The sequence below is a fragment of the Aedes albopictus genome, chromosome 3 (assembly GCF_035046485.1).
Source record: "Aedes albopictus strain Foshan chromosome 3, AalbF5, whole genome shotgun sequence".
Lineage (NCBI taxonomy): Eukaryota > Metazoa > Arthropoda > Insecta > Diptera > Culicidae > Aedes > Aedes albopictus.
The window spans coordinates 221,448,278-221,464,826 of NC_085138.1; the positions used below are offsets into that span (position 1 = coordinate 221,448,278).

The 16,549-nt window shown below is 44.5% G+C and overlaps 1 protein-coding gene across 1 annotated transcript in view; it reads left to right on the forward strand.

Annotated features, from left to right (window-relative positions):
• LOC134289543 (uncharacterized) overlaps nt 1-16,549 on the forward strand; it is a 16,809-nt gene continuing 260 nt past the window's right edge. The window contains exon 1 of the mRNA XM_062855499.1: nt 1-433. Coding sequence (XP_062711483.1) covers nt 85-433 — 349 coding nt within the window. The 5' untranslated portion in view covers nt 1-84. The remainder of the gene's footprint in view (nt 434-16,549) is intronic.

Consider the following 16,549-nt stretch of genomic DNA (forward strand, 5'->3'; position numbering starts at 1 on the left):
CGTGACATCTGTGCTGCTATACGCCCATGAAACTTAGTGTGTATCAGTGGAGAACACGCAACAACTGCAGGTCTTCATCAATAGATGCCTACGGTATATAATTCGTGTATGGTGGCCTCACAATTGGATCTCCAACGTGGAGCTCCATCGTCGATGTCATCAAAAGTCGATAGCGACAGAAATTCGGGAGCGAAAGTGGAGGTGGGTCAACCACACTCTACGCAGGGGCAGAAACGAAATCTGCAAACAAGCGTTAGACTGGAACCCAGCAGGACATCGCAACAGAGGCAGACTCAGAAGCTCATGGCGGCGCAGCCTCAGCAAGTCGACAGAAATTTGATCTGGCCACAGGTCAAGCGATGGCTGGCAATCGCCCAGAATGGAAATCTTTCAATTCGGCCCTCTGCACCACCGTGGGTGGCCTGGACTGAAAGTAAGTAGTAATATTGGTTGGTTTTGCGGGACATTTGCGCTGCTAAAAATGCTATAGGAATATGACAGCCCTCCCGATACGAATCAGGGTGACTAATTTGATTGCTACCGGTGTGGAAAAGGGTGGTTAAATCAAAATGGCTGCGCGGGTTTCTCGAATAATAGCAGCCACCGTTAAGGTTGCTCTAAGTCTTCCAAGTACTCTTGCGAATAAAGGCCTCAACAAACAACTATCGACAGTAACATCACGCTTGTGATGTATGTCTCTCTCTCTCTCTCTTCTTGGCGTAACGTCATCACTGGGACAAAGCCTGCTTCTCAGCTTAGTGTTCTATGAGCACTTCCACAGTTATTAACTGAGAGCTTCCTCTGCCAATGACCATTTTGCATGTGTATATCGTGTGGCAGGCACGAAGATACTCTATGCCCAAGGAAGTCAAGGAAATTTCCTTTACGAAAAGATCCTGGACCTACCGGGAATCGAACCCGTCACCCTCAGCATGGTCATGCTGAATACCCGTGCGTTTACCGCCTCGGCTATGTGATGTATGTAATAAACGTTATTTTCCAATCATGGATTATTACTGCACCATACGCTGGCTTTGGGATTGAATCTTCAAACATTTGCATTATGGTAAACAATTGGGTTTTTAAATTATGAAAAATGTATTGATTTTTTAATTTTACACAAAAGAGCACCTTTTTCTGAGCCGCTATGTTTTTTTTCAGATTTTTAGAAATTTGTTTTGGTACCTAAAATCAATTTCAAAGAGATTTTTCGAAATCACCTTTTGACAGTTGGGCAACTGCTTGACAGCTCCGCCAAGTACAAAATGCGACGAGGGATGATTCGACAAATCGCTCCCATACAAACTTCAAATTGATTTTTAAATAGGTTCTCGGGCAACAAAATTCATGAAAATTCGGATTTCGGCTCAGTTTGGCATGCAGATTCAGAATATGGAATTGTCTTAACATCGCTAAAGAAGCCAATTGGACCGCAATTCCGGATGTGTATTGCAATAATGCATTTCTTATGTGGGAAACGTTATTTTCGGGCGAGTGATTTTTGCGCGAAAGAAATTCGAGCATTTGTCATTCAGGTATTTGGGATTCGGACGAACGACATTAGAGTTTTGTTTCCAAAGCATCTCATTTTTTGACATTATACTCATACTTATTGAGTATGTATAATCGATATAACTAACTAAAAGGTCAGCAACATTTATTTTTCGTAGCGACCAAGCCCAAACAGAAATTACCCAATCATCTCTCTTTTGGACCTATTCACGGAAGTTCTTGGGAAACCTAGAACATCTTTGGAAAGTAGTTCATTACACAACAATTCTCCATAGACCTGTAGTATGTTGCAAAGTATCAGTTATATAACGAAAATGCATAGATTGCTCTTGTAGATTTAAGGCCTCTACTAGCGGAAGTTCTTGAAGGACTTAGATTTTAGATTTGTTCTCTTCAGCTCAATGCTCCATGGGTCTGTATGATCTTGCACCGTATAAGTAATGTAAGAACAATCCATTGATTAAGCTTGTATATCTTAGGGCTTTTAGCCCTAAGGGCCCATATAGCCGAGGCGGTAAACGCACGGGTATTCAGCATGACCATGCTGAGGGTGACGGGTTCGATTCCCGGTCGGTCCAGGATCTTTTCGTAAGGGAAATTTCCTTGACTTCCTTGGGCATAGAGTATCTTCGTGCCTGCCACACGATATACACATGCAAAATGGTCATTGGCAGAGGAAGCTCTCAGTTAATAACTGTGGAAGTGCTCATAGAACACTAAGCTGAGAAGCAGGCTTTGTCCCAGTGAGGACGTTACGCCAAGAAGAGAGAGAGAGAGAGAGATCTTAGGGCTTTTACTTGGAGGACCTAAAAGACCTTTGGCAATCATTCCTCAACAGAACTATGCTCCCTGAACCTTTAGGACGTATCAGAAATGTGACAACAAATCATTGATAACGCTTGTAGATCTGCAGGTCTTTACTCGTAGAAGTTCTTCGAGGACCTAGAACATCCGCATGGAAATTAGTTCTTTACAGAAAAATGGTTCATGGGCCTGTAGGATGTTACAACGTATTAAAAATGTAACAACAATCCATTGATTTCGCTTGTAAATATTAAGGCCTTTACTCGTGGAAGTTCTTGGAGGTCCTAGATCATCTTTGGAATTATTTCTCTCCAGAACTATGCTCCCTGGACATGGAGGACACTACACTGTATAAGTAATGTGACAACATCCTTCAAGGGTTAAAGACTGCATGGCAGCATAACAAGAAATCCTTGTCCATCAAAACATCATATTGAGTTCGGCGTATGTGATCTTGATGTAGGCCAGGGGAAGAGCACACTTTAAACAGATTATCGTGCTCGGCAGAAAACATTCTATTCTTGCTGATAGTTCAGCAACAGAAACGATTTTGTTAACATTGGCTTAACACATTTGCTGAAATATCTGACTAATGGTTTAAATCAACTTGTAAAATACAAAAATGTAAACGATCTACAAAGTATTATTGTAAATCTAGTTGTCGACGATAAATGCCTAAAAAAATAAATCAAATATTTCTGCTGCAACGTTGTAACAATAGTCAAATTACCCAAATCTATTTCAAAGCTGTTAGCAGTCAAGTTCGTAAAATTCATTTAACTCAAATCAGTCATGTGCACACCAATTAAATCATGCAACATCGTTAAAACTGCACATTTCCCTATACAAAGATGGAGACTGGCAAAGCTTTTAATCAAAAGCACAAACCGTATCCTCTTCGTTTGGTAGCCATTCCCCGTAAAACAGGCCGATCACCCTGTGTGGCACAAGCCTATGCAGCAAGCAACATCATCGTTTCTGATGTTTTACCTTTAATTGTCCCTGTAATCATTTTAAAAATTCTGGATCCGGCTTTTCGCACTTCTGTGCCAGGGGTGGGTCTTAACCACATGCACAGCAGTAGCAAGCAGCAGCATATGATCGTCGTTTCCTAGTTGCAATCTGTACCGCAATCATTTGCTCGCTGCGCTGTTCCACCGCACCGTCGTCGTCGTCCGTGATGAGAGAAGACCGACTGAAATTTTTGCACTACAAAGGAAAATTACGCCATTAATTTTTGCACGAGCCCAGAGAGCGGATCTTAATTTTTGTTAGAGTACATTTACCACTTGGGCATAATTATTTTATGCATATTCATAATTTTTAACGATGCCTCCATCTGCGTTGGCATCAGGTTAGCAAAAAAATTGACGCAAAGTGAGGATTTAATTACAGCAAAACGAGAGGGATAAAATGCTCACCTGAAGTGTGAGTGTGTGTGATATGGTCCCTAAATCTAGAAGCATATAGGATTACCACCTTTCTTTGTCGTATTTCGCGGTCTTGGATGTCTTCTAGGATTCAGTGAACCTGGTGGAAAGGAGAGGTTCATTCATGGTAGCAGGTACCAGGATGAGATATCGGTTCTCAACTCGTTTTCGACATTTCAAAATTGTTATAAATTTTATTCCGATTTGCTTGCTTTGACAGACGACCTAATTTCTAGAATTTTAGAAAACTATCATTAACTTATGCCTTTGTTATGTACATATGTTCTTATTTACCTACATTTGTTGGGATTTTTATTCTTCTACGGGATCCACATTAGGTAGCCAACTCCAGAAGCACTGATAATGACAAAGGCGCATTCTACGCGCAGCACGAACGTGAGAACGACCGCTGCTCAAGCCACTACGTCAAGATCAGGATACCTAAATGCTTAGGTTGGCCAGAAGGGAATTCACGCCAAACATTGGAATGTTCAGAGCCCATCGTGGCGCCCACCAGCTGAAAACTTTACATCATCAACAATGTACGGTACTGGCGACTGCCACGGTACTAAATGGGACTACTTTGAGCGACTGACACAAGTAGACAGAATCTCACGATAACGTTGACGGATGATGTGGCCCCTCTAGAGCACTGCCGGAATACGGTAAAAGCAGCCATCTAAGACGCATTCGAGAGCACCAGCGTGTACGTGGAGCTAATGGTTCGGCGAACAGTGCCAAGCGAATTTAAAGGAGAAGAATTCAGTGTCGGTTGTATTGCGCATTACCCACCCTACTGGACTCCTTTCGCAGTTAGCATAAGTGCGGAATCGAGGCCATGGAATACACCGCCTGATCCCCGTTTCAACATTCCAGCTTGAGTAGACATGTTGATCGGGGCCGAACTCTTTTTTGAACTAGATACTGATTGCCGATCGCCTCAAGCTCGATAACGGTCAACCTATGCTATGGCGAACGGAACTCGGTTGGATTGTTTGTGGTTCCTGCAGGAGCAATCATAGGCCAGTAGTGGTAACTACCGCGCAGTTCCGGAAGCGGCGAAGCTAACATCCAAAAACGAGCAGAGAATCGAACATTTCCAGAAAACTCATCGTCGAGAAAACGGCCGCTTTGTTGTTGAGTTGCCCTTCCGAAACAACGTAAACCAGCTCGGAGATACACGGCATCTTGCGTAGAGGCGATTTCTGCAGTTGGAGAAAAAATTTGTACAGTCTCCAGAGCTGAAACAACAGTACGTATCGTTCATCATTTGTCACAATAGATCTAAAAACAGGTCGCAGTGACTTATATACCCAACAAGGAATAAAAAAAAAATCGTTCATCAACGAATACTTGGCATTAGGACATTGCCGAAGAGTGGAGCATGCAGGTAGCGAAGATCGTGGATACTATCTGCCACACAATGCCATTGTAAAACCGACGAGCTCAACAACAATTCTTCGCGTTGTATTCGACGCTTCGGCGTGCTCAGACACGAATTTTTCCTTGAACGACGTGCTGATCACCGGACCTGTACTACAGGACAGTTTGATAGCGATAGTCCTACGATTTCGTTGGTGCAAGTACGTCTTTACAGCCGAAATTGTTAAGATGTATAGGCAAATCCGGATCGACGAGTCCGATTCGCCGTATCAGAAAATCCTGTGGAGGGGAAACTCTCAAGAACCGCCGAACACATTAGAGCTCACGACAGTGACCTACGCCACCTTTTGTGCACCGTTTTGTGCAACCGCGCGTCTCAGGCAGTTGGCGAACGACAGCTGCCATGCATTTGTTGAGCAGCAAAACCCGAGTGGCACCATTGCCGAAAAAGCCCGGCAGCAAACGGAGCGGCAAACCGTTCATAATACCCAGAGCGGAGCTGTGTGGTGGTCATTTGATGGCGAAATTGGTAATTGTGATAATCGAGCACCTGGATCTGGAAGTCCACGCAATCGTACTGTGGTGCGACTCACAGGCTGTGCTATGTTGGCTGAACAAATCTCCGGACACCCTGGAAATTTTTGTTGGCAATATGGTTCGAGAAATCAAACAGCTAATGGACGGTTTTGATTGGTAATACGTGACGCAGTTCATTTGTATGAGCACCAAGGCTATACATTTGGAACTTGTGTCGGTTCTCACCAGTGCAGCATTCTTGGCGGCTTTGCATAGATTCGTCGGACGCCGGCCGTGGATGTCCGGAGAAATTGGTTTCAGATAACGCAACCAACTTCCGAGGTGCCCATTCGGAGTTACAGGTGCTCTACAAACTGCTCCAGTCGCAACAACTGAATGACGAAGTGGATCGCTTCTGTGCAGTCGGGAGATCCAGTGGTCTTTCATCCCGCCTCGGTCGCCTTCGGGGGTATATAGGAGGCTGGAGTCAAGGCGGCGACATCCCACCTCAAGGTGATTTTGTTTGCCACTTGTGTTGCCGATGAAATATTCCTTACTCAAAATTTTGATTGGACTTGGATGTCTGTTCTCTGTGGTAACCGTTCGTCCAGGAATTCTGATGGTAATAAGGGAAGACAACATGGCACCACAACTCTGGCACCTTGTTCGCATAACGGAGGTTACACCAGGTGCTGAAGGCTTGGTCCGCGTGTTAAAGATTCGTATGACTAATGGAGAAGTAACCCGATCACTCAGCAACACGTTTATGTTTATGTTTATGTTTATTTATATGTTTCATCTGACAATATGTCTTAATGAAAAAGTAAAAAATAATAAAAAAAAAATAAATAAAAACCGAAGGAGTGAATTGACACGGTGCACCGCGGTGTGTCTCTCGGCCGAAGTATTACTCCAAGCAACATTATCATTTTTTCTTTTGTATTTTCTTCCAACACTGTATTGAAGTAGAAAAATAAAGAGCAACGTGTGAAATTGGACGCAGTTTTCATTACGGAAGTTTTTCCTACCATTTTTCGCGCGTATCCGAAACAGAACCATTAGCTCACTGCGCTCTGCATTCAGAAGGTTGTCAAAGCCAAAAGAATACGACGGACATGTCTTGTTTCAAAAAATGCCAGATTGCATTTCTGCAAAAATCGTATTCGCAAAATATCAGGATGGTACAAGACAATGGGAAGCACAGCGAAAAAGGTAGGCTGGCTAAGTTGAGAGATATTTGGGAAACACTGACACCGACACCGATCGAACATCGAGTTAAAAAAGTGTGGCTTAGAGAAATCAAACGGCCTGCAAACAAGGAAGCACGGTGTGGAATGACGACTATCCGTTGAGTGAGATAGAATAATGAGTCTCAACATGACAATGGATCCCGGTGACATGCATTTCAAAACATTTCCTACGTCTCATTTGTGGGTTCGTTTTCTTTCGACGTTTTTTTTTATTTGGCTTTCTTTCATTCGATTTCAGACACCACCACCGTGTGAATCAAGGGACGATTATGTACGGGTTTCTTATTTTTATTTTTAATTAAAGGTAGGTTAGTCCGCAGATGAAGATTTAGGAGAGTATGATTTCAATATGAAATTCTATAACAGCGCGTGCCACGACACCACCATCAGTAGATAAGCTCACTTTGTATTGATTTCCTATGGTGAAACAAAACAAAAAACATAAGTTGGTAGTTATTTATTCAAACTAAAAGCACCTAAAAGGATAAATAGAAAAAAACATTAGCCACCGTAGAAAATATTCATATTACATTTTAGAAAACTATGTGAAAAAGTTACTAAATTTTCAAATTTATAATAACAATAATAATAACAATTTTCCATAATTTATTCGGATTTTTTCATGGAAAATTGAAAATTTTTACCATATTTTCAGGTTCAGCTTCTAAAATGAGCTGTAGGTGATTGAATTTAGATATGACGAAATGAAATTTTCAGCACTGGTAACAATAACCTTTCGCTCACTTAATGTTTATGTAGCACGAATCTGTAGATTCATCAAATAAATTGATATGGAAATGAAAGGCGTCGCTTGCTTACTCGCATTGAACACCAAGTAGCATTTTCAGATCAATCCGCTTTCTGGATCTTCAGATTTGTGCTCGAGAAAATGCGAGATAAAATGCGTTAGCAAAAACCCTAACTAATCCACCTAGCCTTTCTCGTGGCTTCGAAACCCCATTTCAATAAAACTGAAGTGACATGTTGATGAATATCGCACTTTCATACGTTTAACAAAAATCCTTTTCATGGCCCCAGAAATCAAATCGTTTATTTCTGATGTTTGAACCTCAAACTCATAAGAAAAAGCCTTTACCTTACCGATCAGGCTAAGGCCGGGGTGGCCTCTGCTGTACATAGTAGCCGTCTCCATTCCACTCGGTCCATGGCTGTTTGTCTCCAGTTCCGCACTCTGCGTAGGGTCCGCAGATCGTCCTCCACTTGGTCGACCCAACTAGCTCACTGCGCTCCACGTCTTCTTGTACCGGTCGGATGACTCTCGAGAACCATTTTAGTCGGGTTGCTATCCGACATCCTGATGACGTTACCCGGCCACCGTAGCCTCCCGATTTTCACGGTATGGACGATGGTTGGTTCGCTCAGTAGCTGATGCAGCTCGTGGTTCATTCGCCTTCTTCAAGTCCCGTCTTCCATCTGCACTCCGCCGTAGATGGTACGCAACACCTTCCGTTCGAAAACTCCAAGGGCGCGTTGGTCCTCTGCACGTAGGGTCCACGTTTCGTACCCATAGAGGACGACCGGTCTAATCAGCATTTTGTAGATGGTTAACTTCGTGTTACGGCGAACTTTATTCGATCGTAGAGTTTTGCGGAGTCCAAAGTAAGCACGATTTCCTGCCACAATGCGCCTCTGAATTTCTCTGCTGGTATTGTTATCGGCGGTCGCCAGTGAGCCCAAGTACACGAATTCTTCAACCGCCTCGATTTCATCACCGTCGATATAAATTCGGGGTGGCGGGCGCGCTGATTCCTCCCTGGAGCCCTTTGCCATCATGTACTTTGTCTTCGACACAATAATGACTAATCCGATTCGTCTGGCTTCACTCTTTAGTCGGATGTACGTTTCCGCCATCGCGATGCATCGTCTCAAATTTACGAGAAATAATGTCAATATCATCAGCGAAACCAAGCAGCTGAACGGACTTCGTGAAAATCGTTCCACTCGTGTTTATCCCCGCTCTCCTAATTACACCCTCTAAAACAATGTTGAACAGCAAGCACGAAGGACCATTACCTTGCCGTAACCCTCTGCGAGATTCGGAGGGACTCAAGCGTGTCCCTGTTACTCGAACTACGCGGTTACTCGATAATCTTTCGATAACGATAACCAAACGATAAATCAACGCGAAGATCAACGTACCTTCGATAATTTTGCGATAAATCTAGTTACCCTAGTGACGGCATCAACAACAGTTCAGATCGCGAAGAAAATTTTTCGTTATCGAGTCGATAATTTCCACAGTTAACTGTATCGCCGATGACGTTTCCGCCTGAAGACGTTATCGTTATCGACGATAAACGATAACAGACGTTAACTTTATCGCCGATAACGATAATTTATCGATTAACAACCTTGGATTCGAATGATTTTTTGACACGAAGTGCAAAAAATCCCTATTCACTTATCCGCGAGCGGTAATGGCGGCGGCGAGCATAACCAATCGGTTCGGATTTTGACGTTTCTTAGGGGGAAGTCAAACAGTTTCATTCTCCTCCTCACCCCTTCACCCACCGTTCGGTGGCGCCAACCGATTGTCATCCCCAAGAAACGTCAAAAGCGAATCGGTTGGTAGTGCCCGCCGCCGCCGGGGGTGGAAGCTCAGGTAAAATATTATCTCCTGGGCGCCCATTAAAAACACCACCCCCGGCGAAGACTGGCGCTCGAGCCTAGCTATTTAGCACTGTAGTTGGAGGAAATGCCAATGCAGAACCCATAGCTTCCGGGAAGGTAAGCCCAGCTCCCTGGGTTAGTGGGTTGGTGTCAGGCCCTGCGAGCCAGCCGTAAAAAAGACTAGCACCGCAAAATCAACAAGAGAAGAATGCGAACCGATACCAATGGCGACGACCACAGCGACGAAAAGGGACTTGCGATTGGAAGCTCGGTACGAGGAACTGCAGATCTCTCAACTTCATCGGGAGCACCCGTATACTCGCCGATATACTGAAGGACCGCGGGTTCGGAATCGTAGCGCTGCAGGAGGTGTGCTGGACAGGATCTATTGTGCGAACGTTTAGAGGTAATCATACCATCTACCAGAGTTGCGGCAACACACGTGAGCTGGGAACAGCTTTTATAGTGATGGGCGACATGCAGAGGCGCGTGATCGGTTGGTGGCCGATCGACGAAAGAATGTACAGGTTGAGGATCAAGGGCCGATTCTTCAACATTAGCATAATAAACGTGCACAGCCCACACTCTGGAAGCACTGATGATGACAAAGACGCATTTTACGCGCAGCTCGAACGCGAGTACGACCGCAGCCCAAACCACGACGTCAAGATCATCATAGGGGATCTAAACGCTCAGGTAGGCCAGGAGGAGGAATTCAGACCGACGATTGGAAAGTTCAGCGCCCACCAGCTGACGAACGAAAATGGCCTACGCCTCATTGATTTCGCCGCCTCCAAGAACATGGCCATTCGTAGCACCTTCTTCCAGCACAGCCTCCCGTATCGTTACACCTGGAGATCACCACAACAAACGGAATCGCAAATCGACCATGTTCTGATTAATGGACGGCACTTCTCCGACATTATCGACGTCAGGACCTATCGTGGCGCTAATATCGACTCTGATCACTATCTGGTGATGGTCAAACTGCGCCCAAAACTCTCCGTTATTAACAACGTACATTACCGGCGGCCGCCCCGGTACGATCTAGAGCGACTGAAGCAACCGAATGTCGCCACCACATGCGCGCAGAATCTCGAGGCAGCGTTGCCGGACGAGGGTGTGCTCGATGTGGCCCCTCTAGAGGACTGCTGGAGTACAGTCAAAGCAGCCATCAACAACCCAGCCGAGAGCACTATCGTGTACGTAGAACGAAGTCGACGAAACGATTGGTTCGACGAGGAGTGCAGAGCGGTTCTGGAGGAGAAGGATGCAGCGCGAGCGGTAATGCTGCAGCATGGAACCCGGCAGAATGTGGAGCGATACAGACAGAAGCGGAAGCAGCAGACCCGCCTCTTCCGGGAGAAAAAGCGCCGCCTGGAAGAAGCGGAGTGCGAGGAAATGGAACTGCTGTGCCGTTCACAGGAAACACGCAAGTTCTATCAGAAGCTCAACGCATCCTGCAAAGGCTACGTGCCGCAAGCCGAAATCTGCAGGGATAAGGACGGGAGCCTCCTGACGGACAAACGTGAGGTGATCGAAAGGTGGAAGCAGCACTTCGACGAGCACCTGAATGGCGAAGAGAATGTAGGCACGGAGGACCAAGGCAGCGGAGGAAATGACTATGTTGGTGCAGCAGAGGACGGGAACGAATTAACTCCCACGCTGAGGGAAGTTAAGGAGGCCATCCACCAGCTCAAAAACAACAAAGCGGCTGGTAAGGACGGTATCGCAGCAGAACTCATCAAGATGGGCCCGGAAAAGTTGGCCACCTGTCTGCACCAGTTAGTAGTCAAGATCTGGGAAACCGAACAGCTACCGGAGGAGTGGAAGGAAGGGATAATCTGTCCCATCCACAAGAAAGGCGACAAGTTAATGTGTGAGAACTTTCGAGCGATCTCCATTTTGAATGCCGCCTACAAAGTGCTATCCCAGATCATCTTCCGTCGTCTTTCATCTAAAGTAAATGAGTTCGTGGGAAGTTACCAAGCCGGTTTCATCGACGGCCGGGCGACAACGGACCAGATCTTCACCGTACGGCAAATCCTCCAGAAATGCCGTGAATACCAGGTCCCAACGCATCACCTGTTCATCGACTTCAAAGCGGCATACGACAGTATCGACCGCACAGAGCTATGGAAAATCCTGGACGAGAACAGCTTTCCCGGGAAGCTGACTAGACTGATAAGAGTAACGATGGACGGTGTGCAGAACAGCGTAAGGATTTCGGGTGAACTATCCAGTTCATTTGAATCTCGACGGGGACTAAGACAAGGTGATGGACTTTCCTGCCTACTATTCAACATCGCCCTGGAAGGTGTTATGCGACGAGCCGGGCTCAACAGCCGGGGTACGATCTTCACGAAATCCAGCCAATTTGTCTGTTTTGCGGATGACATGGATATTATTGCTAGAACATTTGGAACGGTGGCAGAACAGTACACCCGCCTGAAACGTGAAGCAGCAAAAGTCGGACTGGTGGTGAATGCGGCTAAGACAAAGTACATGCTGGTAGGTGGGACTGAGCGAGACAGGAGAAGCCTTGGCAGCAATGTTACGATAGACGGGGATACTTTTGAGGTGGTAGAAGAATTCATCTACCTCGGTTCCTTGCTAACGGCTGACAATAACGTGAGCCGTGAAATACGAAGGCGCATCATCAGTGGAAGTCGTGCCTACTATGGGCTCCAGAAGAAACTGCGGTCAAAAAAGATTCACCCCCGCACCAAATGTACCATGTACAAGACGTTAATAAGACCGGTGGTTCTCTACGGACACGAGACATGGACGATGCTCGAGGAGAACCTGCAAGCACTCGGAGTTTTCGAGCGACGGGTGCTAAGGACGATCTTCGGCGGTGTGCAGGAGAACGGTGAGTGGCGGAGAAGGATGAACCACGAGCTCGCTGCACTTTACGGCGAACCCAGCATCCAGAAAGTGGCCAAAGCCGGAAGGATACGACGGGCAGGGCATGTTGCAAGAATGCCGGACAACAACCCTGCAAAGTTGGTGTTTGCTAACCATCCGGTTGGTACAAGAAGGCGTGGAGCGCAGAGAGCACGATGGGCGGACCAGGTGGAGCGTGATCTGGCGAGTGTTGGGCGTGACCGACGTTGGAGAGCTGCAGCTGCAAATCGAGTATTATGGCGGCAAATTGTTGATTCAGTATTATCATGAATTTGATGTTAACTAAATAAATGAATGCCCGCCGCCGCCATTACCGCTCGCGGATAAGTGGATTGTTCTAGGGACAAGACAGAGATCATGAGAAAAAATCTGTGTTCGAAGTGTTGCTCAGAATTCCACAATTCCTCAGATTTTCTCCCGTTTGCACCAAAGTGTGACCTGATATCAGTTTCAAATCCAAAAGTGTTGCATGTGCTGAAGGAAAACAACGGAATTGATTGACGCACCAAGCGAAAAGAAGCAGACGTTTTGACATCCGAGCGGTGTGCCGTTTACATCCATCGACCAATCAGCGACGAGGATCTCATCGATGGCACAACAACACCGTCTTCACCCAGAGGTTGAACAGACTGAACAAGCACCAACATTAGACAACGGGCAACACACAACACCCAGTGGCCCAGTGGAGAATATCGAGGCTTACGAAACGCCTAAATGACTGACGCTTCTAGCCGCACATTATGAGCCTCTGCACGAATCTGGCGTACTGCTCACTCCCACAGAAAATTTAAAAACAGCGCGCACAGTAAAAGTCAAATTTGACTTTTACTGTGCGCGCTGTTTTCAAATGTTCTGTGGGAGTGAGCAGGACAGGGCAAATTCGTGCAGAGGCTCATAATAACTAGCCACAGAAGTCCAATGTCACGACTGTTCGTGTGACTAACATCTAGCTTGCCACGTCCTTACAGCGTCAGTAGCGGTACTCTCTCTCTCTTCTTGGCGTAACGTCCTCACTGGGACAAAGCCTGCTTCTCAGCTTAGTGTTCTATGAGCACTTCCACAGTTATTAACTGAGAGCTTCCTCTGCCAATGACCATTTTGCATGTATATATCGTGTGGCAGGCACGAAGATACTCTATGCCCAAGGAAGTCAATGAAATTTCCTTTACGAAAAGATCCTGGACCGACCGGGAATCGAATCCGTCACCCTCAGCATGATCATGCTGAATACCCGTAGCGGTACTAGAAGAAGCAGTAGCGGTACTAGAAGAATCAAATAAACTTTCTTTACCGAAACAATAGATCCTCTACTAGATGAGTGCTTAAAAGTAATCAATAATTACAATTAAAGTTATTAAAATAACTAAATAGGAAAAGCGACTACAGCACCATTAGAGTTCTAGTGTAATTGCATTAGCCTCACGGTCACGAAGCCCAAAAACTATGGTGGTACCGAAGGGGAATTTGAGGTGGAGGTGAGCTAGGAGAGTGTTTTTAGTGGGTAGGCGCACATTCGAATCCCACACAGCGTCTTTAGAAGATTTTTGGACTCCTACACTCCCGTGCAAAAGTTTGGGGTCACCCCCTCGAAAACATGGAAATGTTTTTCGGTCATATCTCAGTCATCTTTCATTTAATCCACTCGTTCTTAGACTCTTTCGAAAGATAAAGAGTTAGACTTTTCACAAATTTCATATGAAATTTTTAGTATGAAAAGTTTACCTAAACTTACATGTTTTTCCTAAATCTGTACGAAATATTGTTTTCCGTGTAGTTCAAAATTGGGTCGACCTTTGAGAGCCATTCATTAGATTTTAGCGGAAAAATTCATAACATAATTTAAATGATCGAGTTAGGTTTACAAGTCACCGTGCAAAAGTTTGGGGTCACCCCTTAGTATGCTGCATCGTGCAAAAGTTTGGGGTCACCTTCCAAATGAAGTCTGAGTCGGATTTTTATTCAAATCGTCATTGTTTTTGGTGCAACTCCAATTCCTTCTTTGATATTTGAATGGCAAGACACAAAAATGGTTATGAAATGTTCATAAACTAAGTTCTAGACTAATTTAAGGTAGAAAACGGTATATAAAATCCATACTAAACCAGCTAAATTCGTTACATAAAGTGCAAAAGAGGATGGAAGTGAGATAAAAATGACTCATTCGTGAATTCTACCCTATATAAATGTAAGTGTTATAACCACAAACATACCATTACCCTAAAATCCATAAGTTTCAGCAATGTTGCATATTTTATTTTAATAAATATGCCATTGCCATATCAAAAAATTATCCCTTTGCTTTGCACCAAAACCCAAAATCTCGAATGTAATAGTACATTCCGAGAAATGTCATTCGTTGTTATGGATTTTGGGGTAATGGTATATTTGTGGTTTTAACACTTACTGTTATATAGGGTACAATTCACGAATTAGTCATTTTTATCTCACTTCTATCCTCTTTCGCACTTTATATAACGAACTTAGCTGATTTAGTATGGATTTTATATACCGTTTCTACCTTAAATTAGTCTAGAACTTAGTTTATGAACATTTCATAACCATTTTTGTATCTTGCCATTCAAATATCAAAGAAGGAATTGGAGTTGCACCAAAAACAATGACGATTTGAATAAAAATCCGACTCAGACTTCATTTGGAAGGTGACCCCAAACTTTTGCACGATGCAGCATACTAAGGGGTGACCCCAAACTTTTGCACGGTGACTTGTAAACCTAACTCGATCATTTAAATTATGTTATGAATTTTTCCGCTAAAATCTAATGAATGGCTCTCAAAGAGGATAGAAATAGGGTTCTAATGCAGCTTTAATTTTGAAATTTGGTTGACCCAATTTTGAACTACACGGAAAACAATATTTCGTACAGATTTAGGAAAAACATGTAAGTTTAGGTAAACTTTTCATACTAAAAATTTCATATGAAATTTGTGAAAAGTACCTACGAATCAAATCTAACTCTTTATCTTTCGAAAGAGTCTAAGAACGAGTGGATTAAATGAAAGATGACTGAGATATGACCGAAAAACATTTCCATGTTTTTGAGGGGGTGACCCCAAACTTTTGCACGGGAGTGTAGATTTAAAAAAAACACACACACAGACATCATCTCAATTTGTTGAACTGAGTTAATTGGTATATGTGGCTTGTCCCTCCGAGCCCTCTATCGGAGGTTCGTTTTTTGAGTGAAGATAGGGTCTGGGACCATTTGGGCAGGAGCACCTATTTTGGGCACTTGCTGCTATAACTCAGTCAATTTTGAACCGATTTACTTGATTTTTGAGACACGATCAGATACGCACAGTATCTAGCCATGTGCAAAAATTCAAGTCAATCGGTTGAAAATGGCCGAGTTGTAGCAGCAAGTGCCCAAAATAGGTGCTCCTGCCCAAATGATCTCAGATCCTATAGCCTTTCAGTTCACTTTGGTGAACGAGAGAGGCAAAAAGAGACTCGGGCACGATCAATGTTTCAAGCTTTTTCACCCTTTGAAGGAAGCACGACACTATAGGCAACGGACTAGTATGCAACGTCCAGTGGCAGAGCCGAAAACTTTTCCTAACAGCTGCGGCGGGATCCGAACTCGCGCTCCTCAGCACGATGCGACTAACAGCTTGGTGACGCTAGCGCACGACCACGTAGCCGCACATGCTGTTTGAAATGTGAACGCTGGTGACCTTCACTTTAAGCAAAGAATAAAAATAGAAGGAATGCCATCTCGTGCCTTTTTCTCTGTAAACATCAAGCGACAAGGCAAGTGGCGCTCTCTAAGCGTATCAAGGTGGAAGCTCTCTGTAACAGTAGTGTTCGTGATTTGTTATAAGAGAAGGTGGTGTGCGTATGTTTTGGTATCCGCATACAATCAGTAACGCACACTACCGCATGAAGGTTGAACTTTCATCCGCAAATAGCGCTGCGGTAGTGTTATTTTTTTTTACTTTAATGCACTTTGTTAAGGCTGTCATTGATCGGAAATATACGAACTGCACTATGAAGAGTCTCAACCCTTATTTAAATCAGCGCAATTCAAACCAGCTCGGATCAATCACGGAGCAGCCACTATTGACATGTTTCGTACGAACTGTTAAGGCTAAGCTGAG